A 24788-nucleotide genomic window follows, 5' to 3' on the forward strand; every position below is an offset into this window, starting at 1 on the left:
TTTTCATTATCAATCAGACACAAAAAGCTTTTTGAAGGAATCAGCTTTGGAATTTTGACATTCTCTATATCAAACAAACAGAAAAAAATAAAAGAGAGAGAGAAAAGATTGTTAAATTAATTTGAAAATTATTGTTAATCATTTGGTGCCAAAACAGTAAAAAAAACAAGTCTAAGTTCCTAAAAAGGATTCAATTCACAATGATACAAAATAGGAAAAAGCAGTAAATACTCACATTTGAGAGGCTGGAATCAGAAATTGAAAACGGCTTGAACAATTAACAATTCCTTAAAATGCATTTTATCTACAAATTGTTTCAGCTCTTGAATAGAATTTTGATTGTCACACTAAAAGCAGAGAACTGGAGCACCTAGTAGCTCACCTGGTAGAGTGTGCACTCCATGTACAAATGCTGTGTCCTTGCTGCAGCAGCGGCAGGTTTGAGTCAAAGCGAAGCGCTTTGCTGCAAGTCATCTTATCTTAAAAAAAGCCAATGAATATTCATACAAAAAGCAGAGAACTTAAACAACTTTTTTACATATGTGAAAAAAACAGGCCAGATTAGCCAGATCTTGGGATTTTCTTGCGTTGCCTTGAGAAAATCAAATGTGATGTTTCAGTGTCTTGAGCACCAAAAACAAAAAAATTGCATTGACCTCCACTGTGCTGGGGAGAGATGTTTCAATTGCAAATGTGTAACTCGTCACAAAAAAATCCCAAACTATCAGCATAGCAACATCACAACAAAGCCTTTAAAAGCTCTTGACAAAGTCTAACAGATGGCTGCACAGATTATCTTTTACTTGTAAGTGTCCACCCTCCACAAGAAGTCAAAGTCAATGTATTGTGGTTATCTGAAAACTTTAATTTATTATATAGCAAAAGTAGCTCTCTTGTGCGATTTGCCATTATCGAGAAGTCTGTAACACTGTTCTGAGAACATTCATTGAGCTGGTAATAACTGTAGGACCCCCCCGCCCCCGTTCAGCATTTACTCACCACTGCAGCACCACTCTGAACTCTGCACACCCCCGAGAACACGAACCTGGAATATCAGCCTTTTGACATAATCATCTTTTCTCTCAGAGAATATTAGTACACTTTAGTGACTAGGTCACTTTAAAGTATTAAACTCCTAGGAGTTAGTTTAACAGCTCTACTAACTCCGACAAATGTAAGGCTGTCAGCCGCGAAACAAACAGGAAACGCCTGCTACAACACAAAAACACAATGGTCCATGTCTCAAAGTACCATTTTTACATACAGACTCAATAGTCTAATTAAAAGCAGTCAAAGTGCTTCTCCAAATGAAAGATATGGTAAAAATCAATTACATGTGAAGATTTAATCAACATAAAGTGTTATAAAAATTGCATTGCGTTTCAAGGGGCATAGAGTTAACAGTAGAAAATAAAGTAGGTAACAAAACACAGTCTCTCTGGTCCAGAAGCGTCTTCAGATTACTCTGAGGGTTTTGGAGGGAGCCGTGCAAGACCGACCGTCCTGATTTCACAGTTCTCCATCTGAAATCCAAGATAAGAAGTTGAAACTGGCTGCTGAAAAGCTGGGCAGAAGTTAAAGGGGTGTGACAAAATAGTCTGCAGGTTTCTGGTAGCTGTGTGCTTGCTGCTGGTTGTGTGTTTGAATTTGTTCTTGCTGCTGCTGCTGCTGCTGCTGCTGCTGCTGCTGCTGCTGCTGGATGATCTGCCGGACTTCCTCCTCCAGCTCTGGCGGGATGATGAGCTGGTCATCGGGGTCCGGCTGGGCAGGAGCATTGAAGTAGCCCCCCAGCTTCCTGACAGGGGCATCAGCCGCCTCCTCTATGAGGTCCTGGTTCCTTCCTTGGCAGGCGACGGAGCCGTTAGCTCGAGCCCGGCGTCCCAGAGTCCCTGACTGAGCCTCCCCGCTGAGGCAGGGAGAGGAAGGAGGGACAGGGGAAGGAGACGGGGAGGCGAAGGGAAGAGGTGAAGGCTGGTGATGCTGAGCGATGGCGGGAGGGATGTTTGTGCTTGGTTGAGTGTGTGTTTGGGTTGCGGAGCAGTCATGGCGGCGCAGACAGTGGACGTCAGCCTCCACCTCTACACGGCTGCCGTTAGAGAATACGCCAGCGATGGGCTCCTCGTCCTCGCTGTCGACCCCGTTGTCAGACAGAGCGCCGGAGAACTGTCTGTGGAAGCTTCCACCTCCGCAGGCCGGTCTCCGCACGCCGGCTCGCCCTGGCAGGTTCAGGTGGGACGTCAGGGGCTCGGTGTGAGGCGGCGGCTCCTCTGAGGACGCCGTCGATCCCACCTCGCTGCTCATTTCAGACGTACTGAACTCGCTGCTCAGCTCGCTCACTGTTCCTGAGGAGGCCGGCGGCAGCGGTATGCCGCCGTCACCGCTTGCTGAGTAGGGGTGTGTGCTGGTGTGTGCGCCCAGGCCAGGGCTGGGAGGGGGAGGCGGCGGCTCGCAGAAACAGCAGCAGTCTTCTGTGATGCTGAGCTGGACGACGACGGCGCTGAGGCTGTCGGAGCAGCCGTAGCTCTGAGCCAGAGTCACCAGCTTTTTAGCTGCAGCCAGAGCGTCTGGTACGTTCCTGACCGCCTCTACCGCCTCGCTGGGAGACAACATGTCCCACAAGCCCCGGCTGCCCAGGAGGAAGAACTCGTCCTGCGGGGTGAGAGTCACTGTGGAGACGTGGGGTCTGGGGGTCACAGACGGGCACAGGAAGGAGTAACCCATAATTCTGGTGGAGTCTGTTACACCGCTCACTTTGTTATCCTGCAGAGGACAAGGACAAAGAGCTGTTATGTCGTTTTTTTCAGACAAAACCTCAAATGTACACAAACTCCATCCATAAATGACAAATCGATTAATGTGGCAACTGTTTGTTTGATTTATGGATTATTAATTAAGTCTATAAAATGTCCAGAAATAGTGAAAATAATTGTAAATTTCAACCCTAATATATTCATTAACAGAATTTAATTTAATCTATTTATTTCAAATTACTTTTAAAATTAAACTTGTAGTTGTGTAGTCTAGAAAATATCCCCCCACAATTAAAAAAAGTTATCACAGCTCCTCAGAGATCAAGGTAATGTCTTCAAATTGACCAAAAGTACAAAATCCAGAGATAATCAATTTACAATAGAGCTGCACAAGATGAGGAAAACATGCAATAAAGTTGTTGAATCTAGCAATGACATTACTTTGGATAAATAAACATATTAAGTGTACTTAGTTTTGCGTTTTTGCTGCTTTAGGTCTACTGCTACAATATAAACTACTTGTTAATTAAAAAAATAACATACAATTTTTTCTAACACATTCAAGTGTTAGAAACAATAAAGTAGAAAAGTTACATTTTCAACGTGCAGTTTTCTATTGATACTCTCTTTCAACTATCTCAAAGTCTTTCACAATGTGATTCTTGCACAAATTGATATTGCGATAACTTTTTTTTAACAATAGATTTTGCAGCCTATCAACTATCAACAACACCTAAACATGACTCTGTCTTTACCTCGGTGATGATGGCGTTATGCTGCCGGACCCTCTGGTACTCCGGCTCCTCTTTGACGGTGTGTGTGGTGGACAGTTGCATAGCTTTACCGTCGCGGCACAAAACAGCCTGGCACCTGCCCACGTTGGCAGCCTTCAGGGTGAAGCAGCCGCCGTGCTCGCCAGGAGCCACCGGATCATGTCTGATGTGACACAGTGCTGCAGAGCCGCCCATCCTCTGGCCTGCTGTGCCCAGTTTCCTGCAGGAGAGCAACACGGAAACACTGAGTGAGCCGGTGTGAACAGTCGCTGCAGCAGCCTGGGGAAGTGTTCAGGAGTGATTGTTTGGCTTCTTTGTGACTCGTATGAGCTGTTTGTTTACCGTTGCATGGTGAGGAAAGTGTTGGTCATATAATCTTCCTGCCTCTGGCCTCTGTGCAGCTCCTCTGCTAGCACGTCTCCCATGGTGCACTGCAGCAGGTAAGGCACCTCCACGTTTTTGTCTCCGTCGAAAACTCCATACAGAGCTTCACGAATCCCACAGAAGCTGTCCAGGGCCAGAGCAGCCACACACAGCCTGAGGACAACAACAACAACAACATCAACAAGCGATCTCAGTGTAATGACAATTCTGACAAGAAATTTAGAAAAACATCAAACATCAAACTCCATATCCTCCAGGGACAATTGATCGAGATCCTGCATAATGTTCACGGTTAAAGACAAAAGCATTTTATTAACCACAGTTTCATCAGTCACATCTGCACCAAAACAGATCTGCTGACAAAAAGTGTTTAAATCTTTGCTGTCCAGGCAGAAAACTTGCTATAACAACAATAAGCATGTAATATTCAACAGTAAGCAGCCAGATCAGCTGAGTTGGTGTTTTGAATAATTTAGAAAATGTATATTTGTGTAGACTGGCATTTCTTTAATTTATTTTAAAGTTGGTTTTTTATGCTTTTATAAAAATTCTGTTTCTCATTACTATTACGTTTTTTTGTGAAATTTTCTGAAAGCATGATGCACCTGTGGTTTGGAAATGTGTTTAATAATCAAAAGAAATTTTACTCACTTTCTTAATTATATTTTTATAGACTTTAAGAGATCCATAAATGACATTAATTCAGATGAATAAAACAGAAAAAGAGGGAGGAGGACTGACTTGTTTTTGACTCCAGAGGCCTCCGTGTAGCCGTGGCTCCACACTGCAGGGGCCCCGTGGCTCTCACTCACACATGGAGCTGAAGGAGATGGATCCACCCTGAAACATTTGATATTACTGCAGAGAGGAGGAAAAGAAAAAAGGGTTAGCCAGTTGGTTTCATGAGTCAATAGCACATATATTTTCCACAGACTGTTTATTACTGTCATTATCATCACTGCAGGATCTTTGAGGTTCATACTTGAGGAGCTCCAGGCTCTTGTGGTCCAGGTTGAGGCGAGGATTCCCGGTCAGGTCCAGCTCCTGAAGCTTCGGAGGAAGAGTCTCTGGCAGAGTCACCTCAGTCAGCTCATTGCAGCTCAAGTCGACACACTGCGAAAGCACAACCAGTGCATTTCATTAACCAACACTGATATCACTTTTCCACCAAAATCAGAGCGTGTACGCAGGGTTCTTTGAAACATGGAAAAAAAAACTAAATATCGGCAATAGATTGCCAGTACACCAGAGCTGTGTACACAGCTCTGAAGCAGACAAGTATTCCTTTCTGTGTGTGTGTGTTTCATTCAACACCAAATACAGACCAGAACACAAGTTAGTAAGCAGCATGGAGGCCAGTAAAAATGTTACGGTAAAATGTACTTCTTTTTCATTTCTCTTACTTATTCAGTTTCTCTCTAAAACTTGGTCAAAATTAAATTTGGAAAGATTCTAGTTGCAAGTTCTAGCACTGCTTGGGCAGAGACGAACGGTAATTTGTGATGTCCTATCACTGTATCTCACCGACAAAGAGGCTAAAATTAGCGCAGTCACTAGGGTGTTGTATTAGCAATGAAGCTGATTGTAGTCGGCACTGATAAATACCCATGACTACTGCAGAGTCATCTGACCTGAGAGTGGATGCCGATTGTTACCTTTCCCACTACATTATAAAACCATGTTAGCTGATGGGGTTTTTTTTGTGCAGTGGGGAAGGGACTTAGCAATTTTTCTTCCATGACCAAGATGTGACGATGACGAGATGAACATCATTAAACACTTACTCTGACTATGTGTATCTACATTAAATTTTGTTAAAGAAAGAAAAAGAGAGACTAAGATGGGGTTTAAACAACAACAAAAATTTACTTAAATCTCTATATTTTGACTGACAAAAAAGGAGACAATATCAACAGTCTACAGTTTTCATTCACTTAAACTATGCCAAAAAGTTCAGCTTTTTTTGACTAAAATGAAACTAAAAAAACCAGGCTTTAAGTCAACTAAAACTAAAAAAAAAACAGGTTGAGATTTGCTAAGTATGACGAAAACTAGCAAGGACATTTAACACAGGACTAGACTAAATAAAACAACAGCTGACAAAATTGGCCTTGAGCACCAAGCACAGATAGAGAGACCAAAGGTCATTTTAACTTGTTAATAAATTTGATTTTAATTCAAGCATGACTACATATTTGCATCAGACCTTTTGATTTCCCTTTCTCAGAGGTTTTGTTTGACATAAAAGCTCAGAGGACTAGCTCACAAAGAAGCTTTTCAAAATTCTGACAGGCGTTTTGTGCACTGATACAGAATCATGATGCATGTCTGAGTGGTTTACGAGGCCACCCTTATTTTACACACACTCCTGCACAGACAGGAGAATGGAACCGTCATTTGGGTAGGCAGAGATTAGAGAGTTACGAGGAGATTACAAAGGATTTCCTGATCTGGCCCAACCCAATAACGATGAACACAGAGGTAGGCAGACAGAAAGCGAGATAAAGAGGGACAGAAGGAGCATGCTTTCTGTCATCTCAGTAGAATAATGCTGACTTTCATCCTTTATTTCCCAAACTAATTCCACAAGGTATCTAACTAGGACAAAAGCAAATTCTGCTTCTGTGAAAAGGAGTGCATGTGGTTGTTTTGTGTGTCAAGAAGAAAGAACAGCTAAATGAATGAAAGGAAACAGAGCCCAAAATACCTGCGTCTAGCAGACTAACCTTGATCTCAGGCAGCTGGAGCACCTCAGGGAACGCGTTGATGCAGTTGGAGTGGGCGGAGAGTGTGTGCATACGCTGACAGCTGAGGATGGTGGTGGGCACGGCCCTCAGTCTGTTGCCGCTTAGGTCCAGCTCCTCCAGCTGCTCCAGTCGTGCCAGTTTACTGCAGGAGGCAGAGGTACTGTTATTTTGGGACACTGCCACTGCAAACTTTATTTTTAGGGAACCACATTTATCAAACTCATCTCGCTTGTGGCTTAAACCTGACTCTGACCCAAGGCTGTGATTTTTTTATGTTTCTGGTTTTTTTTTTGTCCTTCAATGCAGCAAAATTCAAGGTATGAATCAGCCACTTGACTATAGTTTGGATTTACTCTTTAGTGAGCACAGTTCACGTGCAATTCTGTATTTTACCTGGCAGTAAAGGTCTGCAGCTGGTTGTAGGCGAGGTGAAGCACCCTGAGGTGTCCATGTCCAGTCAGCAGAGGGACGCACTTGTCTGTCAGGCTGTTATTGGTGACATAGAGCTCCTCCAGGCTGCTGAAGCTGTCCTCTGATAGGCTGGCTGCTGGGAGGTTCTCCAGCTTATTTGCAGATGCATTTAAGTATCTCAAGCTGTGATGAAATCCCAGGAGAGAATACAAACTTAGTACTTGAACAAATGAAAGAAAGATGAGGGCACAAATGTGCAAAGAAAACCAAAGCGAGTGGAAGGATATTGTGTTGTAGTGTGTACCTCTGTGCTTTGATGAACAGGTTGTGTGGGAGCTCAGTCAGATGGTTGTGTTGGAGGTCCAGGACCTCGAGCTGTGACCTCTCCAGCCTCTCAGCCAGCCGGCACACTTGGTTCCAGCCTGCCAGCAGTTTTCTCAGGCTCCCACTGGACAGCAGCCTACACAACACAGAGACAACACAGCCAGCTCAGCCTCTCTGTGTGTAATCTGTCAGAGTGAACTCTGTTTTACCCCGATGAGGACACAGAGGACTATTTCATGTGTTAATATGTCATAATGGCCCAATCTTCCACTAAGGAACAATGAGTTGATGTTACTTGAGAATCATGGCTGCCTAGATGAAGACTGAAAGAAATGCTTGACCTTGAGTTGAAATTACATTTTGTGCCTCTTATAGAGTAGAAGTAGTTGGACTACAGTCATCTATAGCAAAGATCAAATTGTCTTTGATGGCAACAGTACATGTTTTTAGTTGCTGCCAGAGGCTGTACACATACTGAAAATAGCACTGCACTGGAGTGGGCGTGTTGCCACAGGTACAGATGAGTTTTTTTGGAATAATATACATATTTAGAGTTAAAATATCTATGTGTATAGTGTTTTTAGCCTATTGTAAGTCAGACTACTCTAAAATGATCCTGCCTCTTAAAACAATGTTTCACATTAAAACTTTCCCTTTTGATTAATAAATTATATATTTTTTATAAAGTGTCTTCTTTTTTGTTCTCCTGTTTTTTTAATTGAATTGAATTCAATTGTTTCTGCTTAACATTGCCGCGTGTTGCTGTTGAAGTGTGGTTAAGTTAAACTTTGCTGCTGGAGAAGCACATGTTTTTTCCCGTCTCACTCCCCTCCATCAGTACTAAAACTTTACCAACGCAGTAACCTCTTTGAAATTAAGGAGGAGGCTAACACAATGTCAGCAGTGTGACAGCAGTTTGCTAGCTAGCAGGATGTAATTTTTTTTCCCTTAGCATGTTTTGGGCTAGGCAGAACATGATGAGGGAAAATGCAGTAACATGCACACACAGCCAGACAAGCCAGCAGGCAGAACAAAGACGCTCAAACACAGAGAGAGAGAGAGAGCGTGACTTCATTTTTTGCTCAGGATGCCATTACTCCACTTTATCTTTGCAGATGAACATTTTTTGCTGCTATAATAATATTCTAAATGCTACAAAGCCTCTAAAAGATCATGGGGGAAAACTAGACAGGTAAAAAAAAAAAGAAACAATGTGGGAGAGAAAAATAGATGGGTGAAGAAAAGATATATTCTTCGGTTGTCTCCTGATGAACTTTTGCGTTGTGCCGAGAAATGTTGGGTCTCCCTGCACACTCCCTGCAGCAGCACAACATGCAGAGAGCTTGGTGAATGTCAAAATTGCCTAGATCAGGGGGTGTGGTTATTATTACATACTCTATCAGCAAGTCACATAATTCATCTCATAGCTCTTAAACAGCTGTGCCACCTTTAAACGTGATAACAAACTTCACAAACTCAAAATTTGAGCCTATCTCAGGAAATGACTTAATGGTTCAGAGCATCAACATGAATGCACATCACCACAACTGTGTATCCAAAGACAGATGGAGTTTGACAGCGATAATTGTAGTGTATCTCACCTCATACACGGTCACATAGTTTAGTAATCATGTTTGAGGGTATGGGCGTTATTCTGACTGACACACGGCCGTTTCATGTGCTTTATTTTCATTAAATTGCCTGACAGCTCTACACACATCAAACTGGTCAGTTAGAGCTCACAATTCTGCTTTTTTATGGAGACATCTCATTACCAGGGCTCATCTTTCCCATTCTTCTTTTTTTCACAAACTTAAGTCTCATGTTTTATCATTGAAAGACACTGCATTGCAAACACTGGTGTGTAACATTGGTAACTAAACTATGCGACCATATCCAAGGCGAGATACATTAGAATTATTGTTATCATACTCCATCTGTCTTTGGGTGTGGAGGATGTGTGGTGATGTGTGGTTATGTGTGTTCATGTCGTGACGCTTTGAACCCTTCAGACTTTTCCTGAGGTACAACTTTCCGTTTGCAAAGCTCCTTATCATGTTTAAGGGGGGCACAGCTGTTTCACAGTTATGAGACCATGGTCGTGACTGGCTGAGTGTATTTAGTAGTCACCAAACCTGCTGATCTCAGCTATATTCACCTTCATCAAGACCTTTGGATGTTGTGCTGCTGCAGCAGGTGTGCAGAGACTCAGAATACTCTGGAATAATGCAGATGTTTTGCGAAGTAACGCAATTTTTCTGGTAAAACGCAAAGTATTTATTGTTTATTTCATCCAGATATTTTCAACCATCTATTTTTTCTTCCCATTTTTTAACCCATCTTATTTCTCTCTTTATTATCACCTCTTTTTTAACACCCCCCCCCCCCGTTTTTGTCACTTGTTTGTTTTCCCCCTATCTTTTTTCACTCATTGATTGCTTTTTTCCCTAAACTTTTTTTTTACCCATCAACCCCTTTTTTTTACCATCTTTTTTCACCAAGCGATTTTTGTCTACAAAATGTGTTTTTTTCACCAATCTTTTTCTTTCCTTCACAGTTTTTTATTTCACCTATCTTTTTTATTTTTTCTCCCTAATCTTTTTTTCACCCATCTATTTTCCATTAAGGGTTGTACACAGCACCTTAATCTTTAATTTTGTGCTATATTACCCATTCAAATGTTAACTATTACATCCAAGCAGCTACCTCCCTTTCCGTCTGTATTTTAAGAACACAGTGTATTTGTGAAAAACGTATCCATGCAGCAGGTGTTTGTGTGATGCTCACTGTATAGGCAGCTCTGTAACAGAGTTATGGTTGATGTCCAGCACTTCCAGTCTGCTGCTCTCACACACCCAGGCGGGGACACATCCCAGCTTGTTCCTTTAATAAAACAAATACAGTCAGCATGCAGCTTAGAACAAGAACATAGCCTTCTTTTCTCCACAGCAAATAGGACAGTTAAGTATTCATAGAGTCTTCATACCAGGACAAATCCAGAACAGTCAGATTCTCTGGCACCGGCTGCACCTCCAGCAGCTTCAGCTCTACAAACACAACATGCATAATTCTTTATAATCTGTGTCTGGATGTATATATAGCGCCAGACATTAACCTGTTTATATAGCACATAATAAATGTTAGTACCGTTGTGTGCAGCATGCAGGCTCTTGAGGGCGTGGCCACTGACTCTGAGGAGAGAGAGAGTGTTCCTGTCGCAGCGGAGGAGCTCCAGCCTACAGAGAGGCCTGACATCCAGCTCCTGTAACCCAGTGTCCCTCAGGTCCAGCTGGACTATGTGGACCAGCTGCTCCGAGTCTCCCGCTGTCACCTTTTGAAGCCTGTTCAGTCTGTACAAGAGAGCAAATAAACATAAGGAAAGAGGGTAGAAAGAACTTTTTGAACTTTGGGATTAAGATTTCCAAATCCACAGGACAAAAACAGGCAGTGATGCAGAAACACATAGCAGATTTTCCCCGCAGTATCTTGGGAAGTGTTGGATTTCTGATCTGCATTGTTCCTGTGTTATGTCTAAAAATGTCCGGAAGTCCTTGAGGATATGTTTACCTGAGATCTATGTGGCGAGCAGGCAGCCACTGCAGTCCGGCCATATCCAGGACAGAAAGCTGGTTCCCTGCCAGACACAGTCTCTCCAAGCCTCTGAGCTTCTCTAGGACAGGGGGGACGCAGCTGAAACAGTTGAAGGACAAGCCGAGGTAGGTCAGGCCCTCCAGAGAGCCCAACTCCATGGGCAGACAGCTCAGGAAGTTACCATCCAGGAGAAGAGTCTGCAGGCTGAACACAACAAGAGAACACAGGATGATGGACGGCAGAAAGTGCTCAACATTAATCTGTTCTTAGAATCTGTTCTAGAATAGCCGACTCGTGATTGTTTGCTTCAGCCCACCAGTCAAGTTGCACTTTTACATACAGTTTAAATCCATGTCTTTGAAAACATGGATGCTTCACAGAAAGCTTCCTCTCAGCAGATATATACAATCAGCACAGCTTCAAGGTGTTCTTGAGATATCACACTCACAAGAATGAGACAGGTGCGATCACAGTGACCTTAAACTTTGACGTGTGACCACCAAAATCCAATCAGAACATCGTTGAGTCAAAGTGGATGTTATTTGCCAAATTTGACTAAACTTCCTCAAGGCCTTCTTTAGATATCTCATTCACAAGAATGAGACAGACATAAGGCAATGTTTCCAACTCTTTTCTGATGACAGTAGCCAGAACTAGTTCCAAAATCGCTACAGGTTGCCAGATGACATCATGTGCTCATTTGCATATTGGTGACATTGTCTGTCGCTTTTTAGAAATAAAATCACTGAGATGGTCTGAAAGTTGCTAAATCTATCGGAAAAATTGCCATGTTGGCAACACTGACAAAAGGTCACAGTGAGCTTGACCTTTAATTACAAACCCAGTTTGTAGGTCCAAGAAGACATTAGTGCCAAATATAAAGAAATTCCCTAAAGTGTGCAACAGACGAACAACCCAAAAACATAATGCCCCTGGCCACGACTATCGCTGGCATGGAGACAAACAAAATTATCCATGAAACTCAGAGTTGAGGTCTAAATGTTGAATACTGTAAAGGGACATGTTTAAAATCACAGTACATCTAAACAGTGTGTAACTACACACAGTTTGCTGGTGCACACAATAACTGAGCGCTTGACCCCAAATACCCTGTCATGCGGGGATAGCATCAGCATGACTCTGCACTCTGATCACCTGCACAAAACCTCTGCACCGTCAGGACACAAGTCTGGTGCACAGCCAGTTGTTCACTTAATACAGAGAGGGATTAATCTGCATTGATGGAGCCACAATGACAACAGCTCCCATCTGATGTCAGCAAAGTACAGGTCACAGAGGATACTTTCTGCTTTAGGGCAAATATCTGGCAAATTATCATCATCATTATCAGCGCCGTTATCATTATAGCAGCAGCCCCAGCGGTCATCGTTTCTCTTTCTGCACACTTACTTGTGCATGGTTCCAACTTCTGCAGGCAGAGCCGAGAGACGGTTCCCAGACAAGTTCAGCTCAGTAAGCGAGGTGATGTCACACAAGGCCAGGGGAAAGTCTGACAGAGCGTTATTTGACAGACTGAGGCTTCTCAGTTTACAAAACCTAGAGAGAGTTAGAGAGAACGAGGGGGAAAGGGGGAGGGGACAGGAAGAAAAGGGGTAGACAAAGAAGGACAAAGATGTTAATCTCTCAGTGCTATAATCAGACTTTAGCCTTCTACTGAATTGAAAAACTAACACTGTGAAAAACTTTTTTAGTCACATAACGCCCATCTCATAAACAAGGAAAATTATGAGAGGAAGCCTGTGCAAGGTCTCAAGGATGCAGCTCCATAATGCTTACAGTACACGCGCTATTTAAAGCTAAATGTTTACACGACTAAAAGGTTTCACCATAACAATGCAGCATGGGGTTCAGGTAGGAACATCTGTGTTTGTGTGTGTGTGTTTGTGTGTGTGTGCACGCGCGTGCGTGCGCGTGTTCCTCCTGGCTTTCCCTGCTAGTCTAATCCAGTTCACGGAGGGGTCGAGGTGAAAGGCTGAGCCGGACCCACGTCCTTCCGAGGGAAAGTCACAGGCTCGGCACGGGAAAAACACATTCCTCAAAAACACTGCCTGGGAAGCGTGTGTTTACGGAGGAACAATAGCAGCGTATAATCACAGTATATCATCAAGTAAATGTCCGGCTTCAGCATAATCTTCTTCTGAGTAGCTACAAAGGAGCCAAAGTAAGAGGGAGAGAGAAATTGCTGTAAGGGGAATATTTCAGCAGAAGCAAAAAGGATGAAAAAACATGATTGAGACATGACAAACATTGCATTGCTTCTTTGGGGCAAATAACATATCAGTTTAATGAAATACAAAGCTTGATACTCACATAAATGATGCTCATCTTGTAATTATCTCGGCAACCACACCTGTGTATATACATTGTGTTTGGACAACAATACTGGACTTTATCTAAAAATGATTAATATTACGTGGAAACGCAAACAGGAGTTCACGAGCGTCCAGTAATTAAGTGTCAGTCTGTATCAAGTCTTGTGCTACTGAAGGAAAAGTGTGTAGAATTTATAAAGGTCTATCGGCAGTACCACCGCCATGTTTGTACTGCAGCCCAGAGCGGACAAACCTAACACTTACTCTAAAAAGGAAGTTTTGCATTTTCATTACCTGAGAGGCACTATAGAGAAGAATGAGGGGAAGGGTTTTCAGCCTCACCACGAGATGTAACTAAATCTTACACACTACTACTTTAAATTCAATTTTGCACAAGTAAGGGACACACAGCTTTTCAGTAAAGGATTTTTACTTCAGCCACAAGGCTGTTAAACCAGACCGATATTTGGCATTTTGTCGATTACTGTATCAGTATTTTATTTTAATAATCACTGATGAAACTAATTAATTAAAAAGTGCAAAGAAAGTATCAGCATGGGAGGAACCCTTCCTTTGTAAAACCTCGTTCTTTTTATTTATTCATTTTTTGTTTAAATTCTCACTTGACTTTGTAAAAAAGTTGCTGGGAACTTGCTGTATCTGATGTTGAAAGTTTCAGTTTTAATCAAAACATTTGCTTAAGGAATTTAAACAAAGTCTTGTGTTGAAGTTTGTTACATTCCAAATTCTTAATCTTGATAGAGAGATTTTTATTTTTATTATAAATGCAAATTTGTTCCAGATATTGGTTATTGGTCTCATTATCTACTAATAACCTGTATCCGTATCGGCCCTGAAAAACCAATATCGGTTGAACCCTACACAATATGTAAAGTTTTAATACTTGTCACATGTCAACAGTTGGACCTGGATTAATCAACAACACTACTAAATACCCATTTATACTGCCTTTCGACTGCAAGAAAGCGGTTTCGGGATTTAGTGCCTTTTTAAACAACACTCCTCTTGGTCTACAATAAAAAAAAAACAAAAAAACAACAAACTGATCCTACAAACAAATACTTACTCCACATACTTTGTCCTGCTGCCAGAAATACTCACTGTTAAATGTGTATTAATATGCTGCTGAAAATAGTCCCCAGCATATATGCTATTGAAATCAAAGTATATAATTATAACCCATGTTTAAGGATTTACATCTTAGGAAGGAACCGATTGGCTTGGGGTTTAGAGCCACAAACAGGGTAGGGAAGTCAAAAAGTACTGACAGACAGACTTCCGCATTGTGGGTTCTGTTCTTTCCAAAAGATTTGTGAAAAATAAAGATGTAGAAATGACAGATACTGCTCATCTTATTTGTAGGTCTGGCTCCAATTTCATTCTTATGTTGCTCAGATGCTGATGTTAAAAGTTGTTAGTGAAGCATACCTATTCTATTTTGACGGGGCACTCATCCTGTAGCAGATGACTGATGAAGGTGAATAACTGCACAGACACAAAGACATTCTCTTACACTGAAAATGACATTATGACCAATGACAAATTGGACGAGCCCTCGGTCCCCGAGGTCAGGTGGCTGGATGTCAGCTCTCTCATCACCGGTGTAGGTCTCTTTTAATCATCCAAACCACACAGCCGCCCGCACACACGTCATCTGTAATTTGATCTAAGCTGCTTCCTCTTTAGACCATATGCTTGCTCCCCAAGACAGCAAAAACACCGAGGGATATCCAGAGGAGGGAACGACAAAGAGGAAAACACGCTTTTCAACGATCGTCTCCTCCTGTTGCATTGTTCCAAAACACACAGGATGGTGTTTGGTGACAGAAACTCACCTGGTCAGTGCTGGAACACCTTTGTGCAGCGACATGAAGTTGTTTTTGAGATTGAGGTGTGTGAGGTCCTGGCTGTAAAAGAGCTGAGCGGGCAGCTCCTCCAGGCTGCAGCAGGACAGGTCGACCGAGTTTATCCTCTGGGACGCAATCTGACAAAGAGGAGAGGAACGACAGGACAGCATGATGAGCAACCACAAGAGGCAGTTGAGACATGTAAAATCCCACCATCATCATCAAGATGAATCAAACTTGAATTTATGTGCCAATAAAATCTGATTACAGAAGCAAACAGTGTAACTGTGGACACAGATACATGCAAATTACACTTCAAGTACCTTTGAAGCCGTCCGGTGCCAGCGGAGGTGCTCTGTGTAGGAGTCGTAGCTGATGTAGTAGGTCTGACTCTGAGGACCAGCTGAGCTGAAAGCCAGGCAGTGGCTGTGTCTCCTTACCTCCTCCACCTGCAGCATAAAACATGTGGTAGCTTCTTTGGCATCTTTTCTTAAAACCAATAAATGACTGAGGTTTCAAAAATATGTCATCTTCTCCATCTCTGACCCTCTGTCTTTCCCCAAAATATTTAATGATACAAAAATTCTTGTTTTTATCTCTTTTGCAAATGGCATAAGGCAAGTTTTTGAGGTGGTTAAAGTTATTCAATCTTTGACAATGCACACACACACACACACACACTGAGGTGCAGATGAGTGTGAGATTCGATTAAAAATATCCTAAATTAAAACACGTTGCCCAGTTCTTCTAAATATACCATGTTTTGTTCATCAAAAATATTCAGCTACTTGTATCTAGTCTTCACTGGAGTGGTGTCCAGGGATTCTGTGGTCTCCACTAAACAGCAATGTGGCCTATACATTACTATAGAGTTGTGCGACGCCTTTTATTTTAGGATAAAGATGCACTCTACAAATTCATTTCAGTCCCTCCCAAAACTAAGCATTTCTGTTCTGACTTGCCATACACGTGTGATGGTACAGCAGTAGTATTTTTTGATGAAATACATAAAGACTATACTGCAACAATATTATAGGGTTAATTTACACATTGAGATTTTTGATGAATAATCATCAGTAATGTGGATATAATGACAGATGTTGCGTTCATGCTACGAGCAACACAGCAACAGGCTACATTTCATTTTCAATGGAAGCTATGACATGATGCTGCAAAGAGATGCGCTACACTTGTTGCTGCCGACAAAAGTGATGCTCTACAAACAAAAGTTGAACTGACTTCAACTTTTTTCAGCGCTCTAATCATGCAGTAAAGAGTCAGCTGCTCAATGGTTTGTTTTTAGCTGCCGCACTGCATTATTTAGCTTAGTTAGCTGACCCTGTGCTAGCTTTATGTAAACTGCAGTGCACACAGGGAAGCAACAGGGCGGCAAAATGAGATGTTAAAATGGAGCTCAGACATTGATCATGAGTGTCAAAATTTTTATGACCAAATACAAATTTTAGTTGATGTTCAGTCGAGGTGCTTTGTGGAAAATAGCAGAAACGCAGACCCTGTGACTACGTTACGGTACGGTCATGTTTGAGTGACACTTCAACAGCCACTCGGCGATACTGTAGCTATAATAATAATAACAATAAGATAAAGAAGGCACGCTTATGCTGTTTCACATCTGGTGTGAAATGCAGCATAAATGGGTAAAGGCAAATCACAGAACAGCTAAAACAGTCTGGTAAATTCATATGACAAAAGAGAGAGGATGGCAAAAAGTTAAAACATTTTTCAACTTAGGACGGCAATGCTGTCTACCGTGGCTGTTGCTGGTATCTTCTGCCGACCTCGCCTAATTTTACCGTCCTGCTCTTGTTCACTGAAATGACATACGGTTTGCCGTCTGCCAGATTCCATGTGGACACACCAACCGGCTGATAAACAGGTACCAAGCCAGGAAACTAATCAAACAAATAAAAGACATGAACACACTTGAGAAAGTACCTTTCCACCTATGAGAGGGAGGATGTGCATCTTGCCAGTGTGGGCGTGTTTCACAGAGGAGACAATGAGGCAGGTTCCACTCAGTGTGACCTGACGCTTCGACCAGCGGTTCACCGGCAGTGCCAGCTTCCCTTTCCGCACGTTGAACACCCCAGAAAGCTGCACTCGCTCAGAGCCACCCACACTCCGGGGCTTGCCTGAAGAGAGAGAAAGAACCTTGTTACATGAGACTGAATGAGACGGCTGATGATCATTAGTGGAGCTCTCATCATAGACACTGATTTTTATGTTTCATAATGGCCTTTTTGCACAATAGAAGATGTTATTTTTAGCTGTCTGGGATTTTGTGAATGAACTCGCTCACACTGGATGTCTCGTTCAGAAAGTGTAGAGTGACTGAGAGCTATGTGGTTATGTAAGTGAATTGTAGCTAATAGCGTGCAGGCCGCGAGAGCGAGCAGTCACTCAGGCGTGATTTGTTACATTAACCCCTTGCTGACACAAAAAGCAGCCACAGTTCAGCTACCGTCGCAGGGCAGAGCGGGAGATTGGCCTGAAACGCCAGGCGGGGTGTTCCCCTTCATCGCCTTGCGTGTTTAGACACAGTGAAACAAACTATAACAGACTGATGATGTACAGTGTCTTATAAAACTGGGTTTTCCGGTCGGTGCTTTTCATTCTCAGCTCTAGTGATCACACAGCGGAGAACAGGAGAAAGGGAGACACATGAAGAGTGTGAGCCACTGAGAGGCCTGAAATCAGATTAGCTTGTTATGTAACGTCTTATAACACCAGCACCTTGATCCTCCCGGACGCCTCCTCCAGTGACTTACACAAAGCGTCACTTAGGTTTTACTGGGACTTACCAGCTCCTGAGGGCTGGCTATCCAGCGTCAACGCTACAAGTACAGAGAGCAGACACTGAACGCTTGGTCAGATGCCGAGAATTCAGAGAGCTCCAGATCTAAATCTGAATTTTGAACGTTTTGGATTCTATTTTATTTAGGCAAAGTTACCATACAGCTGTATCTGTTTGAACATTTAATATTTGAGAAATTGTGATTTTTTGTAAAAAAAAAAAAAAAAAGACTTGTGGAAAAACATGCTTACATCCTGCAAAGTTAATTTTCAGAAAAAGCAACCAAAGCCCAAACCACCTGGATTTCATTGCTTTATTCACTGGGATCTAAAGATATCGCTACCACACAGAAAAGTCAGGAAAAAAGCGAGTCATTAAAGCGCACAGTTTCCAGAAAAATATATTTGTTATATCTACTGCACCGTCCAGCTCTTGTAATGTATGGTTTGGTTTTGTGAAGTACTTAGTAACTTTGGTTTAAAAACAACGCTATACAAAAAAAGTTATTTTATTATTATTAAGGTCTTTAAAATGTCTACAACTCATTAGGGATGGGAATCACCAGAGGTCTCATGATATGATATTATCGCAATTTTTAAGTCACAATACAATATTGAATAGAATAATATTGTTTAGTATTGCATACTTATATTCTGGTCATTACCTTTTTTCAACTACAAATTCCGTCACCAAAGGAAAACTTTGTTAACATTTGTTTAATCATATACGACAAAGTTTTCAGTCTGTTTATCTCAGTTCAATCACTTACAGTATATCATAGCAAACTGTACCTAATGGACTGAAAAAGCAATAGATTTATTTTTCTAGTATGCTGCCAAAACTTTACTTTGTATTAGTAAAATTAATAATTTATATAATAAAAAAAGTTATACGTGGTGTGTGTGAATTGATACGATATTGCTACATAAAATATTGCAATACTATGCTGTATCAATTTTCCCCCAACTCCAACAACTCATACAAATAAAGATTATTTTGTTTAGTGAATATTCTGCTGATTATTTTCTCCATTAATCAATTCATCAGTTTGATAGTTAATTGTAAGAAAATGTAAAACACACTCACTATGATTGTAAAAAGCCCCAAGTTTACATATTTGAGTTGCTGCTTTAATGCGACCAACAGTCCAAAACAGTCCAAATTTACTGTTACAGAGAAGAGCAGCAAAACCTGGCATTTGAGAAGCTGGACATAAAAGTATTTGGCATTTTTGCTTAAATAAATGAATCCATTAGGCCCTAATTCATTATCAAAATAGTCCATCAACTAATCGTTTCAGCTCTGCTGGTGTTTAAAATCATTTTGGGTGACTGCCATCCATAATTTCAGAGCTTTTTGTAATTAATTCAAAGATGAAGGATCTGCCCACATAAAAAAACTGAAGTTCTGTATGTATCCTTGGTTCCAGCAGGAACAGGGAGTCCTGACAGTACAGACGCTGATGATGTCAGTTAATATAAATAAAGATATGAGGCAGAACAATTCATGATAAACTTAGATCTGGTGGTTATAAACACCAACAAGTCTGATCATATTCATAAAAAGTCTCAATACAGTTCTACATTTTCATACATTATTAATGTTCAATATCAGTTGTGGTGTCTTTTATGAGAAATGCATGAGGCTAACGATTGAATACGTGTGACATAAACGTACTGATGGAGCTGATCAATGTTCGTTCAAACACAGCCCATTTTAAACTAAACAATAATGTGCTCTGTGAATTGTGGGGGTCCACCCTTTCCTGGGCGGTGCAGGCGTGACATAGTGTGTTAATATACACACTCATACATGCCCTTTTCCGTCCGGCCATTTCTCTGACTGGGGAACATCCTGTCTCTCATCAAGCAGCCGAAAGCAATTTCCTGTTCGACAAAACTTTTTGATGCATCTTGTCCCTGACAAGCCCGGTGTCCCTACATGCACCGAAAGTCCAGCAGTCCAGCGGTTACAAGACTCTGCTGGAAGCAGTGTTTTGGATTTCGGCTGAAATCTCAGCTCTTAAACAGCAGCATCACTGAGCCGTGCAGCTGGTGTGGTGTTGTGTGATGTCCACACTCTGAGGACAAAATAAGATGCTGGCCTTCATAGCTTGCAGGTATTTAGTGAGTGCTGGGCACCAGTATCTGACACGTTTGCTGGGGGAGTATTTAACCTTGTGGAGTAAAGCAGTGACCTCTGGGTACTGCAGTTCTGAGCTGAAGAGGAGTCTGCTGCTGTGACTGTCTCAATGAGATCCGAAACACTGAGGAGGTGAAATATGAGTTCCACTGAGGTCACTTTTCTCTTACTGTCAGCACTGTGTTTGTGCATGTGTGTGTGTGTGTGTGTGTGCGCAATAGAGAGATAGCAAAAGAGAAAGAGAATATTTGGTAGCATGCATTTTACCAGAGGGATAATGCTGAGTCAAACTCCTGTGGTTCTGAACAGCAACAAAAATTATAAACAATTACACACTCCAAGAGGACAGGGCAGTGTGAAGGATTTTTTTTCTTGTAAAATTGTTTTACTTCTCCAGGCCTCTAAAATAACAGTATGGAAATAAATGAATCAGTCAAAAAGGGGTTCCAGAGCCAACTTTGCTTTGTTTTTAAAAGGCTCACAAGCCAAAACAAGTAGGGATTTGTGGTAAATTATTCCAATTTAACTTGAAATTTCTTATGTTGCCAACGCCAAGTCACTTCTCATCATCACACCACTTCTCCTCTGTAATTGTCCCCGTCATGCCAGCAGCACTTCCACTTTCCTGTCGCACCAGCCTCTCACTGCTTGTTTCACGGCTGCGTGTTTGTCTGCAGTAGCTGGAAGGGCCCCTGCTTTCAGTGGCCTAACTCTACGTCATGCTTTGTTCCTCTGTCATGTTACTGTGAGAGCCAAGAGTGTAGTGGGGGGAAGGAGGCAGGGGAATTTGCCCAGCTCTCTTTTAGGGTAGTACAACTTCTTTAGTGGATCTCTAGGTTAAAGGGAAAGTTCAGATTTTTCAAAGTGGGGTTGTATGGGATACTTATCCATAGAGAGTATATTACAAACAGTAGATGTTGGTCGGCACGCCCCCAGTTTGGTTAAGCAGGCTGGAGTCTGACATGGAGGCTATGCAATTTAATGCTGTGGAGGGGTCAGCAACAAAACACATTTTTGTGTGTGTACACTTTATTGATAGTATTTTCATTGCTTTATCTTAATATCAGACAGTGATTGTCAACTGAAAAAAATAAAGCTGTTGCATTGCTGTCTTCAAAGCCAGACTCCATTGAGGAAAAACAATTCTTTAACATCACTGAACACAAGAGCTGCTGTTCTGCCATGGCCTTGATCCATCAGTTGTTTTTTTGTGTGACTTTGGCATGTTAAGGTTATGTTTGGCATGTTTAGGTTAGTCTGGTCAGTTCACCAAAGTCACACAAAAACACTAACTGACTGATCGCTGCAGCGACAGACTAGCAGCGCCTGTGTTCACCAAGCTAAAATTATTATTTTTGTCAGTGGAGTCTGGTGGCTTTGACAAGGGCATAGATGGGAAACTGAACACGTTAACAGCTTCACTGTCAAAATGGGCTGTCTGGTAGGAAGGTAAAACAGTAAAAATACTCTAAAAATAGTGTACACTTAAACTAATATTGTTTGTTTTAGGTGATACTTTTTTTAGTTGGCTAAAATACATTTTGTTGCTGGCCCCCATCCACAGCAGTTGATTGCTTGGCTTCTGTGTCAGACTTCAGCCTGATTCTACAAACTGGGGGCATGGAAACTGACATCTACTGAAGGTAATACACTGACTATTGATAAGTACCTTATACAACCACACTCCAAAAAATCTGAACCATCTCTTATGTGGAGTACTGGTGTGTTTTATTGTGTGTTTCATGTTGTATGAAGAAAGAAAAATGAAAGAAAGATGTGTTCTTGAATGCTCTTAAAAGCAAACTGAAAAACGGCACTTAAAGCATATTTAAAAAAGGACTGACAATGTGATAACATGAACTTAAAATTAATTTTAGTAAATATGATTCCCTGTTTCTTTCTTCATCATCACCCCACGCCTCTTTATACCCACTTTACTCATGGTGTGAAAAACAAGGTCAAAAACAATATCCAGTTGTGCTAATCCCAAAGGAGATCATGGCTGTTTTCCATCCTCTTACTCTGCTTGTCAGCAAAACATGATCTTTATCAATAACAACAACATCAACAACAACAGCAGGAGGGAAACAGAACCCACAACACCGTATGATTGGTGGCTGGTGTGCCCAAAGAGCAGAGCACACCTGTTACCTCCAGATGTGTCTCCCCACAGGACTACACACAGAAAGGGTTGGGTGGGTTTACAGGCAAAACACTGGGTATTGTCCCATGGGGACAATTGAATACACTTGTTTAACAGTCCGACTGACCAAACACAATGACAGCGCTCACGGTACACTGAGAATGGATGAACAATGACTGAGCAGAGACAGGACGAGCACAACTAAAGTGGCATGGTGTAACTAGCAGCCAGTGGCTCTCTGACAGCTAAGATACAGTGTGATTGGAAAAGAGAGAAATGTTCTTATTGTTTAAAAACATACAGTACATGCTGGCAGATCTTTCTTTAGAAATAAATCATCAACAACCTGTAAAAAAAAATTTTAATTTGGATTTTTATATATTTTCGACAAAGTACTCACCAAAATAGAAGCGAATCAGGCAGCCAATTTCTGGGTTCATCCCCTCCCCCTGCACTCTCCATGGGTCTTCAAACCCCAGATTAGTGAGGTACTCATTTAATATCTGAAGTGGCCTCTCATCATCTTTCAGCCGCTGCACTGCTCCACCATGCAGCTGGAGGAAAAGAGCCGGGGTCGGACTAGTATTGATGGGCTCGGGCCATCCTCTGCTCCCCCCTGGGATCTCAGGGTCAGGCTGGACAGATGCTTGGCTGGACAGGGGCCGAATCTGAGAGCTGCTGGGGCATTTAGAAGGAGGTTTGATTAATTTGGGGGAATCCACATTATCACCAGCCCCAGCCTCAGTGTCATCCAGGGTGGTTGTCGCTTGGCTGGAACCACTGCAGGGGTCTGTGGTGGGCAGGTCTGCGGCAGAGTTGCCGCTTGAATGTGTCGGAGAGGAGGTGAGGTCTACTTCATCTGAGGAGCTCTCAAATGGATCAGGTCCCTCTGTGGCACTGTCACAGTTTGGGCTCACCATGGAGGAGTCTGTGCCCAAACCCTGGCCTTCACTGAGGGAGTCTCGGAGCTCTGTGCTTCTGGGTCCACCTGGACTGAAGTCCTCACAGGTGCTGCTCTCCATATCTGAGCCTGAGTAGACTCCATAACAGTCAGCCATACTCAGGTTCAAATCCATCCCAATATCATTCAGATAAACTTCAGATGAGGAGTTACTTGCAGTTTTATCATCCAACAAGTTAGAGGACAGCTTAGTATCAGGATAATACTGTTTTGTGTGTCCATTCTCCTCTGATTTGGGGTTTCTGACATCCACACTATCACTAAGACATTTGATTTCATCAGCATGCCCATTACTATCTTTACAATTATCTTTTAAGTCAACAACAGCAGCAGTTTTGTAGTTAATTCTCAACACAGCCCCAGCTTTGCTCCCTTCCAGCTTACTGGCTACCTCTGAGGCAGTGGTGTCCACTGTGCAGAGCACCGGGCGCGGGTAGGAGGGCGTGAGCCAGTCGTGGACGTGAATGCACCCCCGCCGGAGGTCCGATCTCACCCATGTTTTATCCGAGGCCTGGAGCTGTTTTGACTGTTTCTGCCGAAGAAAAGTCTTTCTATCCAGGCTGAGGGTGCTCAGCGGCGACACGGAGGGAGCGGGGCTGGCTGTCTCAGCAGAGGACACGCAGGGGGAGCTGCTGGTCGGCGGAGCCCCCAGCGAGAGATTCCTCTTGTGTCTCTGTCGTCTCCTGCTCAGCAAAGAGTTGACAGAAGTAGTGCTGTTGACCGATGTCAGGCTGTAAATGTTGGCTGTTTTCACGGCGGGAATGTTCATATTTTTGGCCGCGCCGCCGATAGCGTTGGCAACTTGGTTTTGATAGATCCCGTTCCTTATCGCAATCTGGAGAAGGGAGGTGGCTGCGAGTCCCTTCCCGAAGAGTTTCGCCTCTGCGCCTCCACCGTCATCCTCCCCGATTGAGGGTCTCTTCCCCGCAGACAGCGGTGGTAATCCACTTGGCTTGACGGTATTACTGTCACTGCCAGACTCGAGTACCCCCTGCGGTGTTGATGAAGTTGAAGCCGCCCCAGAGTCGTTTTCTTTCACACTTTCCATCCTGTTAGCTAGCAGCGGCGGCGCCAGTTAGTTAGCAAGAACAGCCTGCAGGTGAATGCTAGCCTCCGTTAGCTTACAGCCGTTAGCTCGCTCTGGTCGCTGGCTGGTTTCTCCTGGCAAATGTTGAACACGGCTCCGCGTTAGCTTAGCATGCTAAAGTATTGCGCGGTTCGTCCAAGGAGTTGCCCCGCTACATCATCCCATTTCGTAACACGCCCGTTAGCTCGTTTACAGGAGCTAACTGGCTGGTCGAGATGACAAAACGCTTCTTTTTCTAGTTGGTCGCCATGGAGGCTAGCGCGAGAAGGCGCGACAGCAACTGTACAGACAGATGAGAGTGACGGTCAGCAGGACACGGTGGACAGGGCGGGGTCTCATTGGATATGAATTATGACGCCTTCAGGTGCTCCCGAAAGCTCGGAATTTGTGTAGGTGTGTACATCGACGGGGTGTGGGGGGACTTCTCAACGTGGTTAAGACAACCAGGAAAGGGCGAAT

The 24788-nt window shown here is 42.8% G+C and overlaps 1 protein-coding gene across 1 annotated transcript; it reads right to left on the reverse strand.

Moving 5' to 3' along the window:
* Positions 1-844: 844 nt before the first annotated feature.
* phlpp1 (PH domain and leucine rich repeat protein phosphatase 1) lies at positions 845-24645 on the reverse strand. Its single transcript, XM_042513482.1, has 17 exons — positions 22682-24645; positions 17138-17334; positions 15505-15630; positions 15170-15318; positions 12391-12537; positions 10957-11184; positions 10537-10739; positions 10376-10436; positions 10177-10272; positions 7370-7525; positions 7048-7248; positions 6634-6796; positions 4890-5020; positions 4649-4765; positions 3866-4060; positions 3506-3743; positions 845-2760 (listed from the first exon to the last, which is right to left on the reverse strand). Exons 1-17 carry the CDS (start codon positions 24288-24290, stop codon positions 1576-1578), a joined length of 5202 nt encoding a protein of 1733 aa, XP_042369416.1. The 5' UTR covers positions 24291-24645; the 3' UTR covers positions 845-1575.
* Positions 24646-24788: the final 143 nt, after the last annotated feature.

The sequence above is a fragment of the Plectropomus leopardus genome, chromosome 3, assembly GCF_008729295.1.
Source record: "Plectropomus leopardus isolate mb chromosome 3, YSFRI_Pleo_2.0, whole genome shotgun sequence".
Taxonomy (NCBI): Eukaryota; Metazoa; Chordata; class Actinopteri; order Perciformes; family Serranidae; genus Plectropomus; species Plectropomus leopardus.

Bases quoted from the DNA above. Each gene is read 5' to 3' on its own strand.
- phlpp1 (XM_042513482.1), bottom strand. From the start codon at position 24,290: ATGGAAAGTGTGAAAGAAAACGACTCTGGGGCGGCTTCAACTTCATCA. The intron at 7,249-7,369 runs GTACACACTACA...ATTTCATCACAG, and splicing joins CTGTTCATCAAAGCACAGAG to CTTGAGATACTTAAATGCAT. The intron at 4,766-4,889 runs GTATGAACCTCA...TCCTCTCTGCAG, and splicing joins AAGAGCCTGGAGCTCCTCAA to TAATATCAAATGTTTCAGGG.